This window comes from Lactuca serriola, chromosome 5 (assembly GCF_051521515.1).
Source record: "Lactuca serriola cultivar US96UC23 chromosome 5, Lser_US96UC23_V15, whole genome shotgun sequence".
NCBI lineage: Eukaryota > Viridiplantae > Streptophyta > Magnoliopsida > Asterales > Asteraceae > Lactuca > Lactuca serriola.
Window position 1 is genome coordinate 114,250,296 of NC_136412.1, and position 26,411 is coordinate 114,276,706.

General features: G+C 35.0%; 1 protein-coding gene across 2 annotated transcripts; it reads right to left on the bottom strand.

Annotated features, from left to right (window-relative positions):
- Positions 1-262: 262 nt before the first annotated feature.
- ALA2 (aminophospholipid ATPase 2) lies at positions 263-16,215 on the bottom strand. 2 transcript variants are annotated; one of them, XM_079000784.1, is made up of 25 exons: positions 15,989-16,215; positions 15,085-15,301; positions 14,394-14,607; positions 14,170-14,286; positions 13,485-13,577; positions 12,932-13,106; positions 12,640-12,806; positions 11,499-11,603; positions 9,944-10,041; positions 9,690-9,832; positions 8,565-8,661; positions 8,031-8,140; positions 7,789-7,953; positions 7,553-7,707; positions 7,203-7,283; positions 6,715-6,835; positions 5,117-5,223; positions 4,909-5,040; positions 4,682-4,835; positions 3,810-3,927; positions 2,741-2,914; positions 2,588-2,639; positions 2,106-2,233; positions 1,225-1,375; positions 263-804 (listed from the first exon to the last, which is right to left on the bottom strand). In XM_079000784.1, exons 2-25 carry the CDS (start codon positions 15,207-15,209, stop codon positions 454-456), a joined length of 3,333 nt encoding a protein of 1,110 aa, XP_078856910.1. In that variant the 5' UTR covers positions 15,210-15,301; positions 15,989-16,215; the 3' UTR covers positions 263-453. The 2 variants fall into 2 exon arrangements, with proteins under 2 accessions (XP_078856910.1, XP_078856911.1); XM_079000785.1 differs by having other exon boundaries at positions 15,902-16,215.
- Positions 16,216-26,411: the final 10,196 nt, after the last annotated feature.

The window sequence follows — 26,411 nt, forward strand, 5'->3', positions numbered from 1 at the left end:
AAATTTAGTTTTATATTTATAAATTATATATTTAGTGGTGATTTTACATTTTAGATTTTATGAATTTGATTTTACAGGTCTTTTAAGATTTTCCATTTTATGCCTTGTCTTTTAAGATTTTTTAATTTTTACAAATTACATCTTGCTTACAAAATCATTTTTTAACATACTCGTTTTGGTGCACGAAGGATTTTTTTTTTTTTTTTGACAAAACTGGCAGGGTGCAACCATAGTTTCCTACAATTATTTAAGCTGTTGAAAATGAAGACATAAGGCACCGGCAATAGGGTGCAACCATAGTTTTATACAATTATTTAAAGTGTTAAAAAGGCATAGGATAAGGTTAGCTGAAAATGAGTTGATATAATAGTAATAAAATGCAAAAACTTTACAAAAATGATAGGATTCTATGGGTGGGTTATTGGATTGGATGGTGAAAAATGGTGGGTGTTGTTACTTGTCCTTATTTCGGGAATAGGTGGAAGATTTGGACTGGGATGGGAAAAAGTCGAATGTAGCCCCGGGCCCGAAAGAGCGTCTGACGGCATTGGGTGAATCTGAGAGAAGCGGCTCGAAAACAGAGTTGCGGCCGTTCTTGGACTGAGAAATTGACAAGGGGGCGAGATCGAGATCCAGATCATTGTCTAATAATAATGATCTTGGCTGCGGTTCAATGTTTCCAAGTGAGAGGATGGGGCCACCCAAGCGCTCCGCTTGCTGAAGAATGTTGATTTTGCTTGATCTGTATGTGTACCTGAAGTACTTCAAAGCTAGCACCGGACCCATCCCAGCAGCTACTATCAGCTGAAATTATATCCAAACACAACACAACAAATGTACATGTAATGTATTTAAAGGAACAAAATAATATATATGTATATCATAATTTTAGCAAATAGCTTTTTAGTTACGTTTTGTTTGTTTTAGTCAATGTTCTTGACCATATCATATTGGATCAATAGATATATTTTTTGGTATGGTCCCATCCAATAAATTAATCACTCTGTACTCTTCCCATCGTTAGAATTAAAAATAGCCTTACTGTCTTTTGCACACAACACAGTAAGTACACAAGAGAAAAGATGGAGAGTGATGAAAACTTGCACGTTTTTTCTAGTCTAATATTGGTATGTTCTTTCCTGTAGGCTTAGGTTCACATTTGCTCAGAATTTGAGTACTAGGAGAAAGAATATGCAAAAGAGATGGATGGATGGATGCACTTACAAACATAGTATTCCAGTAAGAGGGCTGTCTGCACAAGCGATGCATGATTGTGTACATCCCGGATTGTGGCACAGCACTCACAATCCAATTGATGATATAGAAAACCACTAAATTGCCCCATATGGCAACATGTTGGAAGATTGTAAATGAGCTGCACACATACACATAATTGGTAAACAAAGCGAATAAGTTTCAGTTACCAAGCGTTCAAGGGCTATTTTTTTGGGTGGGGGTGGAACAAAAAACTGCAACTTCTATCCCATGGACAAACTTTCTGGGGCTATTTAAATTTTAAAATGACATTTGTGGATTTGATGAGAAATGGATGGCAATTATTTGTCTTCTGTATAGTCGGGTGGGACCAAAAATCGTCCCATTGACATCAGTCTAATTCACGTTAACCACAAAAACAGATCTTTTCACTTACTGCAGTCCTTTTTTCATGTTTTCCATAGATAGAGATCTTTCCTGAGTTTCGGTTTCATATAATTTTATTTAAAGCAGCATGTATCATGTACACACACATTTCTTTTTCGACGAGATTATTAAATACAAAAAAGTACATATATATAAATAAAAAAAATAAAAACATTCTTTGAATTTTTTATTTTAGACAAGTGTTACACTCGCTGGACAGGATAGAATAGTAGAACAGGTTGTATTATTGTATTGCGTAAATGAGACAAAAATTGCAACTTTTTTGTTCTACCAAAGAAGGTGGGAAACTGGTTTGAGAAAAAGACGTAAATGCCCTTCTCATCCTCATTCATCGAAAACAGATGTATTGCTCTGTCGGAATCGGAAGAGAGGGAAATATTTTCACAAATACAAATGGTCAAGATGAATTCTAGTAGTTGAAATCTCAAGTGTTGGTAACTTACTTGGTCTCCAATGTGACCACAAAAGCTTGTAACCAGACACAGCCAGAAAGTGCCACCATTGATACCTCCTCCAACCCACTTTTCTCAAAGGCATATGAATGTATGGTTATCACAAACACAACAATCGCCTGAAAAAAGTAATAATCACCACTGTAAATATTAGGGAAAGAAATATTGATGCCATGGTCATGTCGACGAAATCAAATCAGCTTCTTAACTGTGAAGATGAGAAAAGCATTTCATAAAGTTTTTTTTTTTAAGTTAATACCTGTAATTATTTTTCATATTATCCACTCTCGGTTAACACTTAGGTATGATAATTCATGAATTTTTGAAGGATAATATATTAGCTTATTTATCCATATAGGTTACATTTGCTTTCATTAAAAAAAAATGATGAGCATGAGTCATGAGACATGATCGATCATATTTATAAGATAAGAAGCGCCAATATGAAATGGTAATTAAGAAATAGCACTGACATGAAAAAGAGCACGCCCAAACCATCCAGCAAATGTAGTAGGATTGAGAAGCCTGTTTAAGAAGAAGAATATTAAAGCTTAGGTTACCTAGAATCAGAATTTGAGACATGAATGATAAGAAGAATCCATCCTAAGTCCAAACTAATTACTAACCTCCCTGCTTGGCAGTAAAATAATATTTGCGGGTGCTGCATAACAGTTTTTTCAGTGAGATCTTTGTCAAGAACACTGACTAGAACAGGAACACTGGTGTAGAAAACATTATAAGCCATGAGGCTCACAGAGTTGAAAAGGCTGGTGCCAGATACACCTGAAACGAACGAGAAACTGAACACAATTTAAGTCAGCAGTTGAATTATAAGAAACAAGATCCGTTTCTTATAAAAGAAGCATGACACTAACAGGACAGAAAAGGTAACAAACATCATGTACTGCATTCAACTGGGACTCAGATTGATGTCAATGGGACAAAAAATGTAACTTTGATCCCACCCAGAAAAGGGACTCCTCAATCTGCCCTCCTCATCCTCTTTAAATAAATATTTTCTCTATCATTTACCATACAACCAACCAAATTCAATGTTTTACCATTTATCAACAACCTATCACAACTAAAAATATATATCATATACGAGACTTTCAAATAAATATAGAAAATCCATCAATCTTATACTCTATTTATACGAATTAAAAACCATGTATTTAAATATACTTTTTACAATTTTTACATAAATATATTATCTAATAAATAACTATTAAAACTAAAAAGAATATATATATATAAATTTGACATGTGGCAAGGTTGGGTAGTGATTCGTTCTGTCTGGCGACTTTGGTTGTAAATTAGTATGGTATTTTCATTTTTATTTATTAAATATCCGTAATTTTGCCCCACAATTGGTCGCGACTTTGCTCCTATAAACATGGTCTCAAAATAACCCTAGAAAGTTTGTTCAATTCCACCCAATCCAGTCTAGTCCAGTCCAGGCCCATGTAACATACGCAGGCAAAATAATAATAATAATAATAATAATAATAATAATAATAATAATAACTACAACAATAACAATTATAATAAAAAATATTGATAATGATGATAAGATTAATAATAACAAACACGATGATTACAAAAATAGCAATGATGAAAACAGTAGTAGTAGTAGTAGTAATAATAATAAGGATGAAAGAAAGAGATTAACATAGGTTGTTGCAGGGAACTCACAAAATCTGGATGAAGCATATGAGTAAGGATTTATAGAATGAATATTGTGAAAGAAATGCGGTGCGGTTATATGAATATCTCCCATGGACAAGTATCAATCTTTTAAGGAACCTGAACTCTGCATAGTAACACAAATGGAGATATTACTTGGTGTGCATATCAGGGTATAATAAACTGAAACAAAAGAGCAATTTATTTATTGCCATTTAAAACTAATTTAATAATATTTTAAATAATTCTGAGACATGTGAAATTATTGAACCCATACATAATCCCCAAACTACCCCCGTGCATCCGAAAAGCAATGAATGAGAACCTAAAAGGATGATGCCATGGCCAGGGGATGTTTCTTTGGAAGAAGAATAATCATAATGGTCTGTTTGATTGGATGAAATGGGATTGATGAAGGTAAGGAATGAGTCTGTTTGGTGATCAATAGGAGCGGAATGAATTTAGATATGACTTTTTTATATTATATGCAGAAACATATCTACTCTATGATTTAATTATATAATCAATGAAGATTTTATCCATGAACATCAATTAAATAACTAAACCTAATAGATTAAATGCTCACCTAAACCCAATAAAAGTATTTAGTAAAAGATATATATATACATTTTCTAGTTATTTTTAGAAAATAAGAATTGATAAATAAATAAATAAATAAAGACGGGAGTTGGGTGATATTGCAAATTATAATGTTGTTCCACTTCCACAATGGAATGAGAAAACAAAAACAATTCCAACGTTGGTAAGGAATGAAATTTAACAAAATGGAATTTTCCATTCAGTTAGTTGTTTTCATTTCGTTAAGGATTAGATACGTATTGCTCCTAAAATTGTTAGCCAAAAAATTCAGTAGATCTTACTCCCAATACTGTAATCAGCTGCTCTTGCTGCCTGTAGTCCTTCTCTCCCACTTATGCCAACGCCAATATCAGCTTGTTGGATCATCCTTACATCATTCCCACCATCCCCAATGGCCAGGGTTCTGTAGTCACAAGATTTAAGAAGCTCTACAAGCTGCAAAATACAAAGCTTTAGTACCAGTCCAATCACAGAATATAAATATAAAAACAAACTAGTGTTGTAGTACCTGTGCTTTCTGGGATGGTGTAACCCTACAACATATAGCTGTCCGTGACAGTATAGCCAACTCTGTGAATGCTTTCCGGTAATACTTGAGTGCAATTTCAAGAGCCCATCCATCAATCACAAAAGCCACATCCTGCAACATACATACATAAATAAATGCCTTCTAATTAAATCAAACAAACACAATAATAAACCATAAATGTAGTTACCTTAGGTTCTGCTTTTGTTATCCTCATTGTAAGCAAAACTCTTTCCAGATTTCTGCAAACTTCATCTTCTGTTTTTCCATTAACTAACAGAAGCTGCCCTTTGGGTTCTGTACAGAAAAAAAATTTTGAAAAATCATAAATTCTAAAATTCAACCAAACTTCCAAAACTCATCCTTCCTACTCAAGATACTTAAGGTAAATTCAAGGAATAACAACATAATTTCGTTGATTTATTTCCAGGCACAGCATTGTACTTTGAAAAATCTAAGGATCTACCCAATTATCAACCAAATAAAAAGCATTTTTTGCTGTTATAACTCAAAATTATAATGTCCCTAATAAGCAAAATAATAATAACGATAAAGTACAATGCTATCATTGGCAAAATTTTCAAACAGCATTGGCCTTGATAAGAAAAAAAAATACAAGTATTATGCTGTAAAAAAAGAACGCAAGTATAAATTGAAAGTACACTGCTATATCTTGCATTTTAGGTATAGCTCAGGATAAAATATCTGACATGTAACAACAAAAGAGTGCAGCGCAGTGCAGGCTAATCATGAAAATTTGGAGACATTAGAGGCTTTGCTGCTCTCAAGTAATGCATTACCATCATAGGAGAACAAGGCACTTAACAGAGCTTTTTTCCAACTTGTTGTTTATATCTTTCACCAAGTACGCATCTATCACTATTTGTGATTCAAATTCTACACACACAAACACATGAATATATGTGTATGACTGTTTGTTGAGTGGGTTCTCAATCCCTAAAAAAATAAATTAATTTTTTAACCAAAACACTTGTAGTTTCATTGTAAACCAGCATATATAGTATATACTATTGCTTTTACAAAAACTTCTAACAGGTAGTTTATAATAAAACTACAACAATGATGGTTGAAATAGTACTCTAATGTTTTTCTTTTACTTTCTTCCATTTTTTTCAAATTTCATAAAAACGTAACATACTTTAGTCATTTTCTGATTTTAGGAATCCTACTAATTTTAGTCCAAAATTAAAGGACAACTTTGATCCATGGTATTATTTTTTCTTGAAAACCAGGTTGTCGATAGATAATATTTTCGTGTATAGGTTTATGTGTGTGATATGCATTCAAGAACAGAGAAAAGAAAAAAGCAACGGAGAAATATGGATTAAAATACTTGTTTTTTTTTTCTTATAAAAGCAAAGCCATTGAAATTATCCTAGGCAATAAAGGCTGTGTTTGTTGCACACACAGGATAGGAGAGGACGGACAGGACAAGCTTTGTAGGGCTATTTTCAATGATGAGGGCATTCACGTCTTTTGAACAAAAAAAAGAGACCGTGGTCCTGGTTCTGGTTCCGTCCCACCAAAAGTGGCACAACATGTTATGCATACCAAGTCCTGCTTAACAATCCATAAAGAACAACACCCCCATGCTCCTTTGAGGTTTAGGTATATCTAGATACGAGTAAGAGAATGATCCCTTCCCACTACAAAGTACAATCAATCACAAGTGTGAAATATTTGCATATATGAATCAACGTAATGGAGTTAAGTTCCCTATTCTGATATCAAGCAAGGTGAAGGTTGGTTTCACTATATAATTTTAACCTGGGGAAACAAAATTGCACGACAGAGCAATCTGTATAGCGGTATCCTGTTTGTCACCAGTAAGCATCCAGAAATTTATCCCAGCTTTTCTGAGGGTTTCAATCGTCTCTGGCACACCATCCTGAAAAATATTATGCAACATACAAAAACTATAATGCTAGTTGTTATATTGAGTATGTGGGTTAGGTTGCCAAAATAAGGGCAAAACACACGAAATATCAAAGTGAGTATAGCATCCGATTATAGTTTTTTTACTTTTGATGTTTTCTTATATTGATTGTACTTTGAAAAAGCTATCCGATTATAGTAGCGAAAATGTTTTGTATTTGGAAGACATTCACATTGCTATGATTGGGTAGGGGTTTTATTCAAAAAGTAGAATGCATTTATAAACAAATAAATGAAAGTATGTATGTATGTATGTTCCTATTTCTTGCATTTCACCTGCCAAGCTAACTATATCTGCTTCACAGAAAATAAAGATTAACCTGTAAACGGTCCTCTATCGCAGCAACCCCAAGTATTTCAAGGTCATGTTCCAATCTTTGGCAAACCTCAGCTACTCTCCACTACAAAAATAAACCGATGATGTGAAAAAGAAAAATGAACAGACCATATCAAGATATAAAAGAATAAAAAAATATATTAAAGGTTTACACCACCCAACCAACCAGCCCCATGGACCTGACTTATGGATGCTTGCTGCTAGGTCAAGCAAAAACCTCCCCCCATGTGATGTGGGGAGGGGAGAGGATAATACTATATTATAGGTATCTATCTCTAACTGTGTATGTATGTATGTATGTATGTATTTATTTATGTTGTTGCTTTCTTGTACCTCTCTGTCAACTAATGTGCTATTAGCCTCTTTAAACATCACAGACCAATCTTGATATTCCAACTCATTTAATTCACGCCAAGCCAAGCACAAAGTCCGTAACCCCATTTGTGCATATTGATCTACAGCTTCAGAAAATGTCTTGGTTTGATGTCCTGCCAGTGCCACATTTTACAAGTAGCTATTTAAAAACTACTTATATTATGATTATTATATGAGGAACACGGAACGCTTACCCGCATATGCACATGGAAGAATAGTTTCATCTGCTCCTTTCGACAAAAGCATAATCTTCCCCTCATCACAATCTCTAACAACCACCGACATTCTTTTCCTATCAGAGGTAAACTCCAGGTACTCCAGCACCTCATACTGCTTTAACGACCCATTAAAGTTTATTTCTGCGCACAAGTATTTTCTTTTAAATTAGTAGTATAATTAAAATATTTCATTTAAAGGGACAAGGATAAATTCATACCAAGTATGTTAGAATTTTTGTTAACAAAAACCATATGCAAGGAAGCAGCTGCACGCACTAGAGCTTCCTCATCCTGCGACTGTGCCTTATATGAGACCGTTCCACTCGGGCTGTAATTATTTGTTTCAGGTACAATTACATCATGCAGAAAAGACAAAACCCAAAATGATGCAGTTTTCTTGGCAAAACAAGACTGAAATGCAAGGAAAAGCAAAGCACTTTCACCTCATTTGTTTATTATAGCATCATACTTTTTATTCCTCCTATTACAGACAGTTACACCATCATAATTTGAAAAATCTACCCGATTATAGCAATGTCACCAAGCAATTTTCACTGCTATAATTGGTACATATTCAAGAGTACAATGTCCTATCAAGAAGAAAAATTGAAGTACATTGTCATTGATATAAATTAATTGGGAGGACTTTGCAAAGTACAATGTTGTAATAGTAAGATATGAAAGCACATCGCTATTTCTTGCATCTAGCCAGCAAAAAAAAAAAAACTGACAAATAGCCATTGAGGAATAACCTTTTGATAGGAATGACAGTGTTACATATTGCCATAACCGTCAGAAATCTAATAGCATCTGGGGAAGCAGTATTGATGGCATTGAGAAGCTCCACATCTGTAAAAAGTACATTGAAAGAAATTTCAATGAGAAAGCAAAAGTATGTAGTATAAAGTAATCCTACATAATGGAAATAACCGCATGAATAAACCAGTTAAAGCTCAATGAAGGGAAAAATTCACAGCAATAAATAAATATAAAGATGTGTTCTAAAATTTGATATAAAATCATAAATTTATAGAAATGCTAAAGTATAAATTATTTAATATGTCACTAATGATATTGATTTTTTAACTATATGATATAAATAAAAAATAAAAAACATTTGATAGAAGTATACGCAAATAATAATAAATTATAAATAATGAAACACTTAAATACTTTATTTAGAAAATTTTCATCACATTTGGGGAAACGGAAAGGAGAGACAGATGATGGAAAATTTGTAAAAAGTTAGGACTTTATGAAGAGACCATTCCTTTTCCAGATTTATCTGTTAAAGTCATTCTAACATCTTTATGCATTTTGTCTTTCTCTCTCGCTTCCTTATCTTATAGGGATGAGCTTTTTAATCGAAAAACCAAACCGGTAGGAACCGATAAGTGGTATCAGTCCGGTTCCCAGTTATCTCGGTTCCGGTACCAAACACCTTCTTAGATGGCACACTTTCTAGTAGAACCAAATCAGAACCAGAACCAGACCCGTTTAGTGGTATTCCGTCCAGTTCTCAGTTCCTCATTCACTCCTTAATCGGTCTTTGGTTATTCCGGTTCTAGAGCCGGTTAGATCCCTAGCTCCTTATATATATATATATATCATGCATCTCAGTTGTTCACTCCAATACTGAAGAAGATCGAGGAGGCTGTGGTTCCTTTATTGTACGTATCATGTATGTAAGTTATTCTATTAGGGTTTATAGAGGCTAATATACGCCTGTATATATATATATATATATATATATATATATGTATGATTTTGTTCCAGAAACTTATTAAAGCTTTCCTTGTCTTTCTTCTCTGCCGTCTCAATTTCAAGTAATACCTCTTTACTATCAAATTATTACAGCTTAGGGGGAAAAGACAAACCTTTTACAGCATCTCCATTCTCATTACCAAAGAATGTCCCAGCAATGCAACATCTCTTAAAAATCATCTTATTTTCTGTAAGTGTCCCTGTTTTATCTGTCAGTATGTACTCAACTTGACCCAGATCTTCACTTATTGCTGTGCTGCCATATAAAAGAATTAAAAAAAATTAAAAAAAAAATATAGCAATAAACTGAATAAGGTGACGTAGGCATATTTGGAAAAGTTGATAAACAAATTACACTTTTTCTTACTTTGTTGCATTGGCTGAAGTGCCAGTCTCCAGGTCAATCATCTGTTTATCCCAATCAATGAACTTTGCATACAAGCTTTTAACAAGATCTAATGACACCTGCCAAAGAAGAGGGAAAATGAATCTCTAGAGCTTGGAATTTTGTGGCATATCAAACAGCAAACAAACCATAAATAGAGCTTGTATATTGTAGAAGATGCTAAATGCAACAAGTATACTTTTATTTATTTATGTATTATAGCATCCTACCTTCATTTCATTCTATTACAGCATTGTACCTCCAAATTTAATTTTTTTTCTTATTAAGAAATTAATTATACTACGAAGAATGTACCCAAAATTGTAATATCTACCTGATTATAGCAATGAAAATTTCTTTCTATTTGGATAACATTTCTTATGAGTTATAAGTGAGTGGTACAATGATGTAAATATGTAATTTGAAAAAATGGAAGTAGAAGGCTTTAATAAAAAATCAAAGGAAGTATGGTACTGTAATTTGCATTCAACCCTTTTAGAGACAAGATCAAACTGGAATACTGTCTTTCCCCCAAAAAAATGGGATACTGCAGAATAACATTATAGTATACATACTTTCTGGTTCATTAAAACACCCACATCTTTCACATTTTTTGGGGTTTTAGCACTTGTATCGTTAGATGCTATACAAAACTTTACTGGGTTAATGCAAGAAACAGCACTGTACTTTTATTTATTTGTGTATTATGGCATGGCATCTTACTTTCATTTCTTTCTATTACTGCATTGTGCTTTCAGTTTTTTTTCCTATTAAAGCATGGTACTTACAAAACTCTACCTAGTAGCATCGTACTCTCATTTTTGTCTTATTAGGACATTATCTTTGAACATTCTACCCAATTATAGCAGTAAAAAAAGCTTTGTATTTCAGGACATTTGATAGGAAGGAGATAAATGATGTAATAAATCGATAATCAACTATAATCTATAATAATGGTTGAATGCTTGATTTATTTCTGAAAATGGTAAAGAGAAGAATACAAGAGGGAATATCAGAGAAGAGAGCCAATGACTACTCTTCCTGCCCAAGCTAGCTACTAGCCGATCCTTCCTAACAGAAAAATATTCTCTCCACACCTTTATTCACGCATTCACCTACATATATATATATATATATATATATATATATATATATATATATATATATATATATAGTATCTCCATGTGATGTAACAAACTATGATGTCATCATCTTACACCTGGGCTTAGCAATTGTGATGCCTGTTCTGTATCAACATCGCTATAATCTAGTAGAAACTAATAGTACAATGCTATACAAGACGTGAAAGTAAAATGCTATAACAAACAAATCAGTGAAAGCCATGCATTTAGCTCTTTTTATTCACCAATCTAAATATGTTTCAATAGGAAATTTCTCATCTGATCAAAGCAAAATTATGGCCATAACTGTTCTTCACATATCTTCTGAAAACAGCTATGTATATTAAAAGGCTTCAATTATAACAAGCAACAAGCATACCATCAAAGAATAACGACCTAATCCTAAGTAAAATTACCTTTATAGATATTGGTATCATGATGGAACAAAGAAGCTCAAACCGTAGAGGGATTATCAGTAGTTCATACCATGGACCCTCATCTGGATATAGAACATACCAATGCTGCATAAGGTAGATACGAACATGAGTTCAATTGTCCAAGTGTAAGATATGAGATAGAAAATTAGGAGGCATTGTTGGAACATCCCTTAAATATGTGGCCTTAAGACCATTTACACCAACAATACTAGTACATAACATTTGTTATCATTTGTAATTGTACCACATTCATTTTGACTTAAATGACAATACCTAGCGTAACTAACTATACTATGGAAATAACTGCCATGTAACTTGGTCTCTTTCCCAAGTGATGTCATGAACATAAAGAGAATCAGAAAACTCTCTCTAGTAACACCTTAACTTGTGAAGTCCTTTCTTTACATAAATTACGTAAGGGTTTCCTCATCAAACTTAAATCCTGAATAGGTGTTATTATCATGTAAGTCTGTTTTCTTTTAATAATTTAATCTGCCTATTGGATAGATTGACTTGATTTAAGATTGAATCCTGTTACATGTTTAACTTGATCAACAGGAATAAGATACATGACGCTCAGGACTAAAATAGATTATGTAAAGAAGCCATTCAATCTATATGATAATTGACCTACAAAGAAAGTAAAAGAACCCATAAGATAGTTTATGATGAAGATGCCACGTCCGCATAGATAGATTGTATATGTGAAGTTGAAATCATGCCAATTATATGTTACCATTTCTGCATAGATAGATTATTTATGTGAGCTTATATGATTTTAACTCGTGCTAAATCAGAATGAAGTCTAAAGTCATGTAAAGAGGGCAACTTAGGAAGTATCACAATTCACAAAAGCTCCTATCACCATCAGCAACAAAGAATACCGACCCTAGAAGTAGAACCACAGATGGCAATATTAGCAACTATAAACCTTAGACTTGATTTTGAAGTGTTACCTTTGTATGTATGGATCATCAGCAGAATGAGATGAATGGTGCGAAAACACAATAAATTATAAAGTAGTATTTTGAATCAAGAACAAGCATAAGTATGTGAAAGGAACAGTGTAGCTGTAGCAGAGTAGTGTACATGATGAGAGTGAGACAAACAGTATACAAACCTTTCTTGCTTCTGTATCCTTCCATATATTTCCAGCTATGCCTAGAACAATTACCACCACAATCTGAAATATGAATATAGCCCCAGTCAACTTGTCAATCATCGCGTCCATAGCAGTAAGCTTCGGTTCTGCCACACCTCTACTCATGCCCATCTTGGTCTCGTTGCCTGCTTGACAAAATCATGTTCATGGATCAGCTAAAAAGGAGAGATTCCAGTAAATATGCCTGCTAAATAGAAAGACTTTCTCATCTTTTGTATGTGAACTGTGAAGAGATAGGACATGTGCATGCCTGTATATACAGCAACACCACAAGCCCAGTCTGTATTCCGTAAGTAGCATGATTGTAGGATTGTATTTTTTATGCTTAAAGGGCACACGTCATTATCTAAAAATGGAGGAAACAGCCTCAGATTTGCATCAAATCTTCTAATGTCCTTATCTGGGTGTGGGCACTCAATCACACCCTGCAAAAAAGAAGACCCCATATAAATAAAGGGCTGTTTAGTTCGTAGAATGTTTTTGGAATAGGAATCATAATTTGTCACTTGTTTGGTTGGCAGGAATTTGGAAAGAATTCAATAGTAAAACTTAAATACCTTTTGCTCTTTACTTAAAATTTGATTATCTTTTTGTTTCAAAATTATATATGATGAGGATATTTTGGTCTTTTAATATAAAAGGAAGAATGAGACCGAATCCCTTCCACCCTTCCCTAGGAATAGTGAAGTTGATCAGACATGGAATTTGAAGGATTTCGATGAAATTGAATTCCATCCATTATGTGTAATGTGTGAGAATAATTAGAATGTATCCTCAAGTTATAGAGTATATGCAAATCTTGCCTTGATTTTGTGCAACAAGTCAGAGTCAATACCCATGCAAGCAGGAGGTATATTCCTTGTCTTAAGGTCAGTTTCACCATCTAATGCAGCCGTCTGCAAAATATGTTATTAAATGGTTACAAGCTATGATATGAAATGTATAGTACAAACTAGAAAGAAACAAAGAACTAACATCTATTTCCATATTTTAGTATCAAACTCCAGATACTAAAAGCTCCCAAACTTGGCAAAAATCAAATTTAAACATTGACTTGTTTATCAAATGGGACCACATGAGGTCTTCAAGACGAATACTGGCTTATAATCTCTTTAATTCTCTTTTTTGTTCCTACTTACTATATATTGCCAAACATGAGATTCTAAAAGGATTTAATGTAGTAAATCATATGATACAACCTTATCTAATGCAACCACAAACACAAACACAAACACAGGACATGGTGTTGCCTATTTGCTTTCTCAATTTATGGACGCTTTATCATATTTATGTGGATTAGTTGTAGGTTTGGTGATGGAGAATTATATATATGTATATATATATATATATATATATATATATATATATATATATATATCATCTAACTAATAGTATTCCTGTGACAACAATTACCATCACCCAAGCTAGTTGAAATTCGACATAATAAATCGTATGAGATATCAAAAAGAAGTAAGAACATAGTCATACCTCCACATAGCAGACTCCTTGTGGCTCGGAGGTACCAAGTAAAACGAGATCACATGGAACTTCATCATTTTCACGTAGCCACACCAGGTTACCAACATGAATCTCTTGCGCTTGAATCTTCAATTAACATGGTTTTTGAGAGAAATAGTCAAAGTCCACGAAATTAATCCCTTTATCAAAGATAGAAAAAAAAATTTGTCTTATTGAGTTGGTTTAGCACTTACCAGTTTCTTGGAACCCTGCCTCACAACCCATACTTGTTTCTCATTTGCTTTCTTGTCAGAGAGATATCTATTGTAGTCGTCCCATGCCTCTTTCGTTGCTGAGACTGCGAATATAAATATGAGTGGACCCCACGTACTAGCGGGGTTTACTGGTGTTATAAGCGGCCATAGTTGAAGACAAGCGATCAACAAAAAGTATTGGTTCATAAAGCGGCTGGGAAAAAAAGAAATTTAGAGGAACAGGTTAGAATGTGGTAGACAGAGGTAAAACAGAAGTAACTAATAAAGGGCAACAAAAGATGATATCACTTGCAAAACCACATCAAAAAATTAAGAAAACTAACTTCCAATCATCCCATAAAGGAGGTCATACTTAGGAATTCCTATCTCATGCTCAATATTTCAATATTTTTAATATATATACATACATATATATATATATAGCAGCTCATCCCACTTATCTTCATGAAACACTTAGTTCTACTTGTACAAAGTTTTTGCTCCTATTCTCTTCAAAAACTAGGCTCTTTCTTTATCAAACATAAAGACATAAAGTACAATCTTTTTTATACTCATCAGTCATCCCCAACACAATATAACCATGTATAACTACAATATTCAGTTGAGATACATACTCAAATCATCATATCAGCATCTAAAATCTTAAAATACATCTCAGATATTACATTACCTGAACTGTTCCCATAAATTTTTCGGGATGAAATTTAACAATGTGTACTTTCTGTTTGATATACGGTTGTCACAGTAAAGCTCATGCGACAAATCGTCGTCATTGGCATACACAAAACGCTTCATTGTTGACTTTGGTGCATGCAATCATACTCCTAATATGTTCACCCGAGATCAAATGCAGGCAGCTAAAAATCATCTTCAAGAAAATCCATGTCCTGAAATTTATTACACAATATCGATAAACATTACATACACTCTCATGGGAGCAGCTAGCTACATGGCACAGGCTTGCAAGACATGAAGAACAATATCCTCGACCTTTATACCAGTTAGGGATAGGCTATATAAGAATACCTAGTTATGCACCCACAAGAAAAGAATGCTACTTTGTATGAAAGCTAAAACTTAAAAATCAGTTCTAAAGCATTCAGAAAATCATAGTTTAATTGACTTTTTATCTTACACTGCAAATTTAAAATCAAGAGCATTTTTTACAGAATTCTCCCAGCTCACTATTTTTTTTCTTTCATATTTGTTTAATTACAGTAGTTTTGCTCTACTGCTTGGATGCCATGACATCCAAGCATTCAAAAGAGCATTTAGACCAATTGACGTGTGCATAATCACAAAGATAAATTAGACTTAAGCATGAATGCATCACAATATAACTAGGGTATAGGAGTTCATCTAGCTTCAGTTACTTGATGCCGAACACATAAGTACTCAAACTGCCAAACACATCCTAAAAGTCTATCAGAATTGACGAAATCAGTTACAGAGAATGGCGAATTTCATCTAAGAGTTGGAATACATACGGATCAGGTAGTGAATTTGACGAATAAAGCTGAATCCCGAAAATCACAAGAGCGCGTATGAATCAAAGTAAACGAGATGTTTGATACCTGAGGGGAATTGGCGTGGTTGTGATTGGGTCTGAGCTTCTTCCCAAGAGAATATGCTTCTTAAGGGGAGAGTTGAAAAGTCAAGACTCGGATATGCTTTCTTCGATGGTTCGATCAGGGGCCAAAGTCAGCTATTTCGTTTCTCTGTCAAGAATTTGCAAATTATGCCCTCCATAGTAAAGGAAAATAGAAGGCAAATCTGGTGTAGTCACTCAATTTGGGAATTCTCAATACTCGAGATTCATAGAAATTATATTATACTATACGAATTCTTCAAAAATTAAAAATATATTGTATTAACTTTGAGATAATATATATATATATATATATATATATATATATATATATATATATATATATATATATATATATATCAAAAAGCAATTTTCAATTCTCAATTCTCCGTCGCCTCACATCCCATCCCGTCTCTTCTGTCTTTTGAAATTATATCTATTTTGGAAATCAATTTTTGTTTTTTAAGTCTTAAATTTTGATCCTTTTGGATTTATGAGTTTTTGCATTGAACTTATTGCTGATTATTTGATGATTTCTTAATTGAATTTTCTTTTCTATCAATTTTCAGATGGTAACGAAACAACAATCGTTCTTCTACACAACTACCTCATCCGCCCTACGTCTGGGGTAGCTGATCTCTCGGTTGCTATTTTTCTTTCACAATTGCTTTTTTTTCTATGTTTAAAAGATTGGATCAGGTCACCATCTCTATCTTGTTTGCTTGCTTCTAATCATCATTACCTCATGTTGAGGCTGAAGACTTCAAGACGGGTTTTCCTTGCATTTTCCCTCCCCTATTTTTCTTTCACAATTGCTTTTTTTTTCTATGTTTAAAAGATTGGATCAGGTCACCATCTCTATCTTGTTTGCTTGCTTCTAATCATCATTACCTCATGCTGAGGCTGAAGACTTCAAGACGGGTTTTCCTTGCATTTTCCCTCCCCTTTTACCGCAGTTCTTCAGCCGACTCATCCTCTCCAACGTTCTCTTGACAACACGTATCTTACACATGGGTGAGACATGAGATTTCCCGTATGCCTTCACACTTATACTTTTCAAGGTTCGTTTCTTCTTCTGTGGATGCTTTATTTCTTCTCTTGTGTTTTCTTCATTTCTTTTATTGATGTCGACTCCACCTTTATTATGTATTTAAGGTTTGTACAATTTCATTTGTTTAATTTATATTTATAGTGTGTATAATCAAGGGTTTGTATTGTTTAATTTATATTTGGTTTCATTTTGTTAATTTTGAGTTTTATTTTTTATATTGTAATTTAGGTTTTGTAATTTGTAATTTTTGGTAATTTTTACATTTTTACATTTTTACATTTAGGTTTTGTATTCTTTATCTTCTCTTTGACCTGTAATTCGATCATTTGGAAGAACTTGTTTGAATGAATTTTCGAGGTTAAAGCTTCAGTGACCCAAAAGTGAAAAGATACAAAATGGATTTCAAGGAAAGATCCTCATGTTCCGCATTTATATAGGTGCTTTATCTCTCTCACGTATTTCACTATGAATATGCTAATTGATGGCAATTGATTTGAATTTTTTTGGGATTGATAACTGATAGTTCAATCTCCTTTTGGTCTTTCTCTTTTTCCATTTAAGTAATTTGAAGATTTGATTGCCGAAATCTATAATTCTATTCATTGTTTTTTGATTTGTGAACATTTATCTAGCATCAGGAAGGTGTATGAACAGAGATCAAGAAACAATGTTCCTGAATCAGCTAAACCTTTCAAATCTGACAACCCTTTTTGCTTGTCCACAAGAACACCTTCATAGTTAATTTTGGATTGGTTGTTATTTTACTTGACTAATCTTGATTCCTATTTATTTTCTACTATCCCATTCTTTCTTGTAATATGGGTAACTTTGTTTATAATACGTACTTATTGGAATCATGAGGAGTTGTCACACCCCTAAACCGGAACGGCTGAAACGTTCGGGGGCGGATGACTTCATGTGGTAACGTAACAAATGAATACATAGTAAAGAAAGCAGTACAACCATCATATATATAATTGAAAGTTTACATTGTTAAAAGGTACATGTTCAAAACCAATTACAATATGATGCCAAAATATGAATTTAAACTGGCGCCACAGCGTCCCTTCTTCAAAAGCTGTTTGTTACCTGTAATTACTGAATCCCTAGGACATACAAGTAGTTTTGAAAGAGTAAATCAGCATTTAAGCTGGTGAGTTTCATAAGTATTAAATGACAATGTTTGTATGAAATGAAATGTTTTGTTCTTGTTTGTTTGTTCCTAGAAAATCCTATATTTTCTACTAGCATAAATGTAGCCTTCTTTCAAGACTAATGTTTGTTTCTAGAAAATGTATGTACGTATAAAATTTCCAATACGTCTGAAAAACCCCGTAAATCAATGTGTTTTTAATACTCCATGTGAGTTTTATAACCATGCTATTGACTAGAATTGCCTATACACAACGTTCTTCAGGCGTTGGAATGTTCTGACGTTTGTCACCCCAAATGGTGGACTGTAGCTAACAGTCAGGGTGCGGGTTGTCAAGCCCGTATAGATCTATACACAAACACCATGCTCCCCCTCCAAGGGATTCCGGTTTATAATACAGGACTTGAAATGTGTACTCGAACGTACGTGAAGTTGATGTCTCACAAAACTTAGTATAAAACAGATTTACGTGTGAAAATGTTCGTTTAAATGATCATCCCCTAAGACTGGGATAGCTATGAAAAACGACGTGAAATCTTTAGATATGCATTTGACAATATTTTACCCTTTGCTCAACAGGATACAAATGGAGTAGAGTTTCGTAAACTATATATGTATATTTTTTATGTAGAAGACAAGTTTGTAAACAAAACATATATATGTATATTTTCGATGTAGAAGACAAGTTTGTAAACAAAACATATATATGTATATGGTTATATATATGTATCAATTTTAAAAGATGATTTGGTATGTTTCGTAATTGTTGTTCATATTCTTACGTTTTTATTAGAAACTTTGCATGAAATAATCCTTAAGTTTGATACTAAAGACCTTTTTGTACTTATCACTTTTGTAAAAATGGTAATTAAACATATTTAAATGATTGTGTTTTAACATCCTCAATGTATAAACATTGCTCAAAAATGTTAGAAGGTGTTAATAAATCTATAAACCACTTTTGACAGTTTTACCCTTTACTGTCCCTGTTTTTAGAAAACTCATAGAAAAATCATCGTAAGTCAAAAACTGAATCCGTCACCTCTGAGAGTTTATAAAATGAGTATACTTTGTTCCTAATTTTTATTATGATTTTTAGTGGTCTCAAACTAGTGTGAAAATGAACATCTTCACAGACTGGTCAGAAATCACTTCTGAAATGACAGACAGTTTTATAAAAATCGCCATAAATTGTAGAAAAATCGTATGAACGCGTGCGAGTAGTCCTTAGAAAGGTATAAACTTGAAATATTTGCATATTGTACAGTTTTGAAAAATATTAAGTTTAAGATGGTCAAAACAGTCCGTGAACAGGACTCAACTTTTCTGTAGAAAGCTGTCATTTAAATTTAAGTTAAGTTTAGTGTTCTAACTTGTATTCCCCCCCCCCCCCCCTTAAAACTTGAAGAAAACATGAAAATGTAGGGGTATGAACTCACCTTATGTGAATACTTGAAGAATGGAAGGTTGAAGATGAACTTTTGGTTGTTGGTTTGATGCTCCAAAACAGCCACTCTTTTGGCTATGTTGCTATCACGAAAATTTCACAGCAAAAGAGCAAGAAAAAGGGTAGTTTACTCGCTGTTTTGAATCAATAATTTTGAGTATCATAACAAGTAACTTCCAGGGGTATTTGGTGGTAAAAATATCAAGCAAAAAGGAAGGTGTATATGGATGAAATGGTGGCTGAAACACAAAAGGGACAGCAACCCTTTAGTTCATGGTTTTGATGGCTTTGGAAGGAAGTTCTTGTGCTTGAAAATGAGATGAAGGTTGAGAGTAATTCCCTGGAGTATTGGCTGGTCAAATGAGGGTAAAATGAAGAGGAAATTTCATGGATATGAAGGAGGAAAGAGTGGAAGAGGATAAGGGGACAAAACCTAGACTAGCTTGTGATGGGATGTGAGTTTAAGTGATGTGATCTTGTCTAGCCACTTGCTTGGGTGGTTGCTTAGAGATAGAGTTAGTTAACTAACTAACTACTAGTTATTTAGTTAGTTAGGAGTTCTAGTTAAGGAGAGGGAAGGTCTTAATCTCAAAAATTAGAAGAGGGATTAATAAGCATTCTTAGTAAAATGTCTTAAGTGATTAAGCACTTATTAGTTAAGTTGGCACATATCTCCACCAATTCTCTTATCTTAATTGATTTAGAAATCATATTCCTTACATGAAATCACTTAAATCATGACCCATTACTAGTCATTCACTAGATAATAATACATATGTACAAATACATACATGTATGCTTAGTATAAAATAACAATGTAGTTTTTGTGTATTTGAACTTTAATGTTTATGTTTTATTCTTTTTATTCAAAAACACTTAAATACATTCTAATTATACCTTATAATAATTCATTTTATATTTTTATTTATTTAAATATAAAATTTATTGACCAATGTATAATTTCGTGACATTTAACCGGTTAACCATATCATTAAACACGTTTTGTCACTTTGGTTTGTATATTTGTCAAATTTAGATCCTTCACATCTATTAAGCAAACGTTTTACATATAACCTAACTTAATTATCAACTAGAGACATGTTGATACAAAAATTAAGTTTGTTGCGTTTAAATGATGGTATATGCTAATTTCACAAACCGGTGATGGTTCGTAGTCATACATCATAACGAAATTTATCAATAGTTACTTGTTTTATATTTCACAATAACTTATTTAAATAGAAGAGGTTAAATTCCTTCAACCATTCTTGATAAAATACTCATATTGCTTAATAATCATAGCATCGCACGATCATTCCTATTTTTACCAATTGTTACATTCTCCCTCCGTTAAAAGAATTTCGCCCCGAAATTCAACTTGTAGACGGGATATCACTAAACAATTGGGGGTGTTTTTTTTATTTGATCCTCGCATTCCTTAGTGAATTTCGGTCCTCGCTTGGCGTTCCAACGAGCCTTCACTATGGGCATGCGACTTTGTTTTGTCCTTTTGACCTCCTGATCCATGATTTCCACCGGTTCTTCGATGAAGTTTAGACTCCCGTTGATTTCAATTTCATCCAGTGGAATAACAAGAGTCTCATCAGACAAGCTCTTCTTCCGATCCTGGGATGCCTTCAATCGTTCACGGGTTTGAACAATCTTCTCTGTAGTTTCTCGTATGATCTGGGGGCTGGTGAGAGTGTTGTTAGGAACTTGTCTGTTAGCTATTTGTGTGTCACCTACCTCATCCCATCAAAGAGGTGATCTACACTTGCTTCTGCAGAGAGCTTCGAATGACGCGACTTTGATGCTAATGTAATAGTTTATGTTGTATAAGGATTCGATGAATGGTTTTTCCTCTTTGTCTTTCAGTTTGAGGGTGATAAAAAGGACTTCTTTAATGACTATTGAAAACACGAGGCGAATCGCTTGTCCCTTATCCAAAATGATAGATAGTGGTATATTATGCAGTCTCGCAATTTTCTTGTGATATGCTCCTGTCAGCTTTTCTATTTTTCTTTGTATCCTTGGTCGGTAGAAAGTGTGTGGGTTTGGTTGATTTGTCTATGATCGCTCAAGTGGTAGCATATCCATCCACTGTCCTGGGTAACTTGTCATGGAGTTCATGGTATGACTCGTAACTAATTCATCTATCATCTCTTTGTGTTTATAACTCGTATATAATTAAGATTGAAAAGACAGTCGAATCGGTGATTCTATTCTAAGCCCACATCCAAACAAGGAAAAGGATTTAAAGCGAAATTACCAACCCTAAGTCCGTAGAATCTTAATTATATAGGGCTCCAATATATACACTTAGTAATCATAGATTCACTAGTATGGGTCCATAGTCTCTACTTGAGTGGGGTGATTAACTTGGGTGAGATGGCATTTACAACAACCCTTTTCCACAACTACTGCACTTAGGTTGATTTTTGAACTCGGGTTGCCGTACGGATGGTATTCCCAAGAGATCTTCTGGGAATATATCGAGAAGGTTACGGGCTTTTTCAACATCCATGATGTCTTTCTCTTCTTGTTTCTTATCTACAGCACGGGCTAGGACGGCGTGGTACCTCCTGTGTAGGTACTTCTGAGTCTTGTTGTAAAAGGTGAGTCGGGGGTTTGTGTCCGGTTTGTCGTCATAGACAACGAGGGTTCTATTACTCGATGGGTTTAGGCGAATGGCCTTTTCGTAATATATGATATCAGTATGGTGAGGAAACTAACTAATACGTTGTTAAAATGAAAATGTCATAAATTTTTATTGTGACCGGTTTTAGGATGATTTGAACGAATTGGTTGATTTAGTGTTAGAGTGCACCATATGTACACGTCTCTAGTGCTTTTGATTATTCCAATTCTACTGTAAATATTTCGTTTAAGTTTTTGAGGTTTTTGGTTGAGAAATTGATTAAATCTTCCACTCACAATACTCCTCTCCGCGTTGCTATTATATAGTATCCATGCATGTGTGCTATCGGGAATGAACCTACCGGAATCTCAGTGGGGTCTATTACTGCTTTCCCACGCTCTGTTGCTAAAACACTTCCGACGCTCCTGACATCTTTGTTTTTAGTCTCCGAGAACTCCTTTATGAAATGCCCTACTTCTCCACATCAGTAGCAAGTCCGACTCATCCCAACTTTTATGTTCTGGGCGGTCTGTTGAGCCGGCACCCTACAGAAATTTGTGGTATGCCCCTTTTCATTACAGTCCTTGCAGTGCATTTCCCTGCACTTTCCTTTGTGATGAAAGCTACACTTGGTGCATTTTGGCAGGTTTCCAACATATGGTCTTATCAGCACTGAGGTAGTAGGGATGGTGGTGGTATGGAATGTCACTGTTTGTTGTCTTTTGGTAGGTCCTTGATTTGGGGCGTCGTTGCAGGAACATACTCGGGGTGTCCCTGGTTGTTATTACGATTGGAACTTTCGGCGCCGTTCCCGCTTTTGTTTGTGTTGTTAGCGTCGAGGTGTACCATGACTGCTGTCACGGCGACTGTTACCGCAATTTGAAATGTTGTAGTGTCTATTTATAGAACTAGTGTTGCACCAGTATGCTGATTACCTTCATGTGTCGGCATGATTCTATTTCGCGAGTGGCCTCCTCTATTCTCAGTTTTGTGATGACTGTCCAGGTTGTAGCTGTAAGGGTTCTTTGTCCTATAACGACTATCTCCTTTTCTAAGGAGTGTAGGTGATCCGTATTGTTCTCTTGATCTGCTTGCCGGTCTATGGGTGCTATGGCCCGAAGTACGGTGCAGTGAGTTTATGTCGGTTGTGGATCATCGGTTGTCCTCTCCAGTCTATATGTGTGGCTAGGTAGTTAATTGCGGGTTGCTTCCTAAAATAAGAGGTGGAGGTTCTCACATTCCTCTTGATAGGGTAAGGTTTATTGATGGTATCTCCCGAACTTCTTTCTCCATCTGGTCCCTTCTCGGAAATCTTCTTCCTCGTATTTCATCTATTGGTACTCTTCGAAATCTTCTTCTGGATCCTTCTAGATCCATCTATTAGCTTCGGTGGCAGGATAGTAGGGGTCTATGTGGAGATGAAGTCTAGCTGATATGCCTATGCGAGAATAGGGGTAAGAAGCATATGAAGAATCTAAGTGTGTGGTTTAATTGTAACGCAAAATACTCCCATAGTATTTTAAATTTGTATGTTAAAGTTTTCATTGTATGGTTTGTTGGTAAGTTTTAGACTCGTCATCCACTACGACCATTCCTCGGCATACGTAGGTCACCTCTTGGATAAATATAGTTGATCAGGCTATATTCATCCCAGACATGATTACATACCCCGAGGCTTACTCGCAGTGTTTAACTTATCTTAATACTTTTTGTTTTGTTGCCAATATGACTCCTTACTAGTATGTTTGTATGAACTTATATTTTTCGTGAAATCTCAGTCCATTCCTGGTCCTTCTATGGTTGCCTTGTGTATACAGGTCATATACAGTCAAGATTAAATAGTCAGTCGAATAAGTGATCTTACCTTATATCCACATCCAAACAAGGAAAAGGAAGTAAAGTGAAAATCACAAATTCTAAGTCTATAAAACTTTTAGTATATACCACCTTAACGTATACACTTAGCAAACATAGACTTAACAGCAAAGGACCCCTAATGTTCCTGTTTTGAAATTGTTAAGTCAGAGAGTTTTAGTCCCTATGTATTTATAGTTTGTATATCTTATGTGGTTTGATATACTTAGCTCACTATAAACTGATAAGTTAATAAATAAACTTGAAGATCGATTAGATCTTTATAACAGGTAGTATGAAGAACATAAACAATAAAGAAGACAAAGTTAAATCATAATATGTCGAATGATTGATTCAAACAATCCTCAGCAGAGCTCGACTAAGAACTTCCGCCGTAGAGGATTTAGGGTTACAAGAACGATAATGAAATAATGCTCTGATCTATCATAACTATCGTTTCAATCGTTATCAATCTCTAACCTAAGATGATTGCAAGCACCTATATTTATAATAAACCCTATCAAGCTCTCGGTTGGACAGGCCCAAACCGGAGTTACAAAACTGGACTAATAAGCGAGCCCAATCGACGCAATACATAACAAAACACAACCCAACAATATCCCCCTTTGCGTCAAATTGGAGCGAGACTACTTCTTCTTCTTGCTTGGGCCAGCAGCGGGTGTCTTCTTTATAGTATCAAACAGACGTGAGATAAGAGCGAGAATAGTCTGTCTGAACCGAATGTACCAATGTATCATGTCGTCAAAGTACTTGATATCATCCGCTGTGTTTTGCTTGCATCTGTGGATGATCCCCAACACATGCTCTAGGCAAGCAGTGGTGTACAGATGTTTATCAGCTAAGGCAAAAAGACATTTATGTCCTTCGTTTCTAGTGAACATGACTGAGTTCCGCCTCGAGTCAATTTTCCCCATCTGCATTTGGTTCAGATCACTGGCCGAGCCAACAGGAGATATTGTTGGTTTCTTCTTGAAGACGCTTGCTATCTCCTGATCCATCAGTGCAACTTCCATGATGTAGCACACGAGCATCCTTTTGAAATGGTCGATGATCGGACCGTATTCAGCTTCATTGGTCAGAAGGATGTTGTGCAAGATAATCCAATCATGGGGATTGAGGTTCGGAAGATCTGCTAAAGAAATGGCATGTTCGGTTTTGGCAGATCCCCGAAGCACCTTGAACCGAATGTTAATGAATTTCCCTTCAGTGTACGGCTTCAAGACTTGAACGTTGATAATCTTCTGAGCGCTCCAAGTTTGATATTGGGGTTGAGCAGCTTTTAGATAAAAATCAATCAAGTCCCGATCAACCTGTGGATGAGGATGAGGGAACTCTGCAACGTTGGAGAAGGCGTGAAAGATGAACACCTTTCGGGTCAGTGGCATGTCAAACTGAGAGTCGACAATATTGGAACAATCAAAAGAAATTACGGGTTCCAGCCACAAGATGCTCGGAGTGTCGATGGCTTCCTTTATCATCTTCTCGAGAGTCCAAGCAGGAAAAAGAGTTTTCCTACTCTCAAGAAGGTCGTGGGCTTCCTTCTGTTTTCGTTCAGCTTCTTCAGCCTCTTTTGCCACACGAGCACTGTCATCAGCATCATTGCGTCGACTTCGACGCTTCAACAAGTCGGCAATTGTTTCTTTGTCTTCTTCCTCTTCTTCCTCAGCAATATTTTTACCTTTGTCTTTCACACCCGAACCGGAGGCTTGGCCTACAGGAGGAGGTTCGGTAGTGTGAGTTGCCTTTGAGGAATGAGGTGGTTGGGATACAAACTCCTTTTCTCCCCCTTGTTTCGGAATGGACACGAAATCGGGTAGCCCTTCGATTTTGGTTAACAGGTCAAGGACAGGAGCGAGCTTCTCTGCAAGGGTACGCCTCACAGAATGGTTAAGGATAGGATCATGTGCTTCGAGGATGTTTGAGATAGCTGAGTGGACATCCGAAACACATGTCTTTATGACCTCCCGTTCGGACCGAAGAGAGTCAATCGCCTGTTGAGAATGGGAGAGTTGAGCACTCTTGACCTTCAGGGCAGTGGTCTTCTTGGCTAAAACATCCATCAACGAGTTCTCAGCAGCCAAATCTTCTTGGAGCTTTGAGAGACGCTCGTCAATAGTAGCACGAAATGCTGAGTTGTCGTCTAAGAGCGTTTGACGAAATGAAGCGAAGGACTTCAACTCAGTGGAGACAGACGTGGCCAACTGTTGAACAATTGGTTCCAACGTAGTCTTGGTGGCATTTGCAC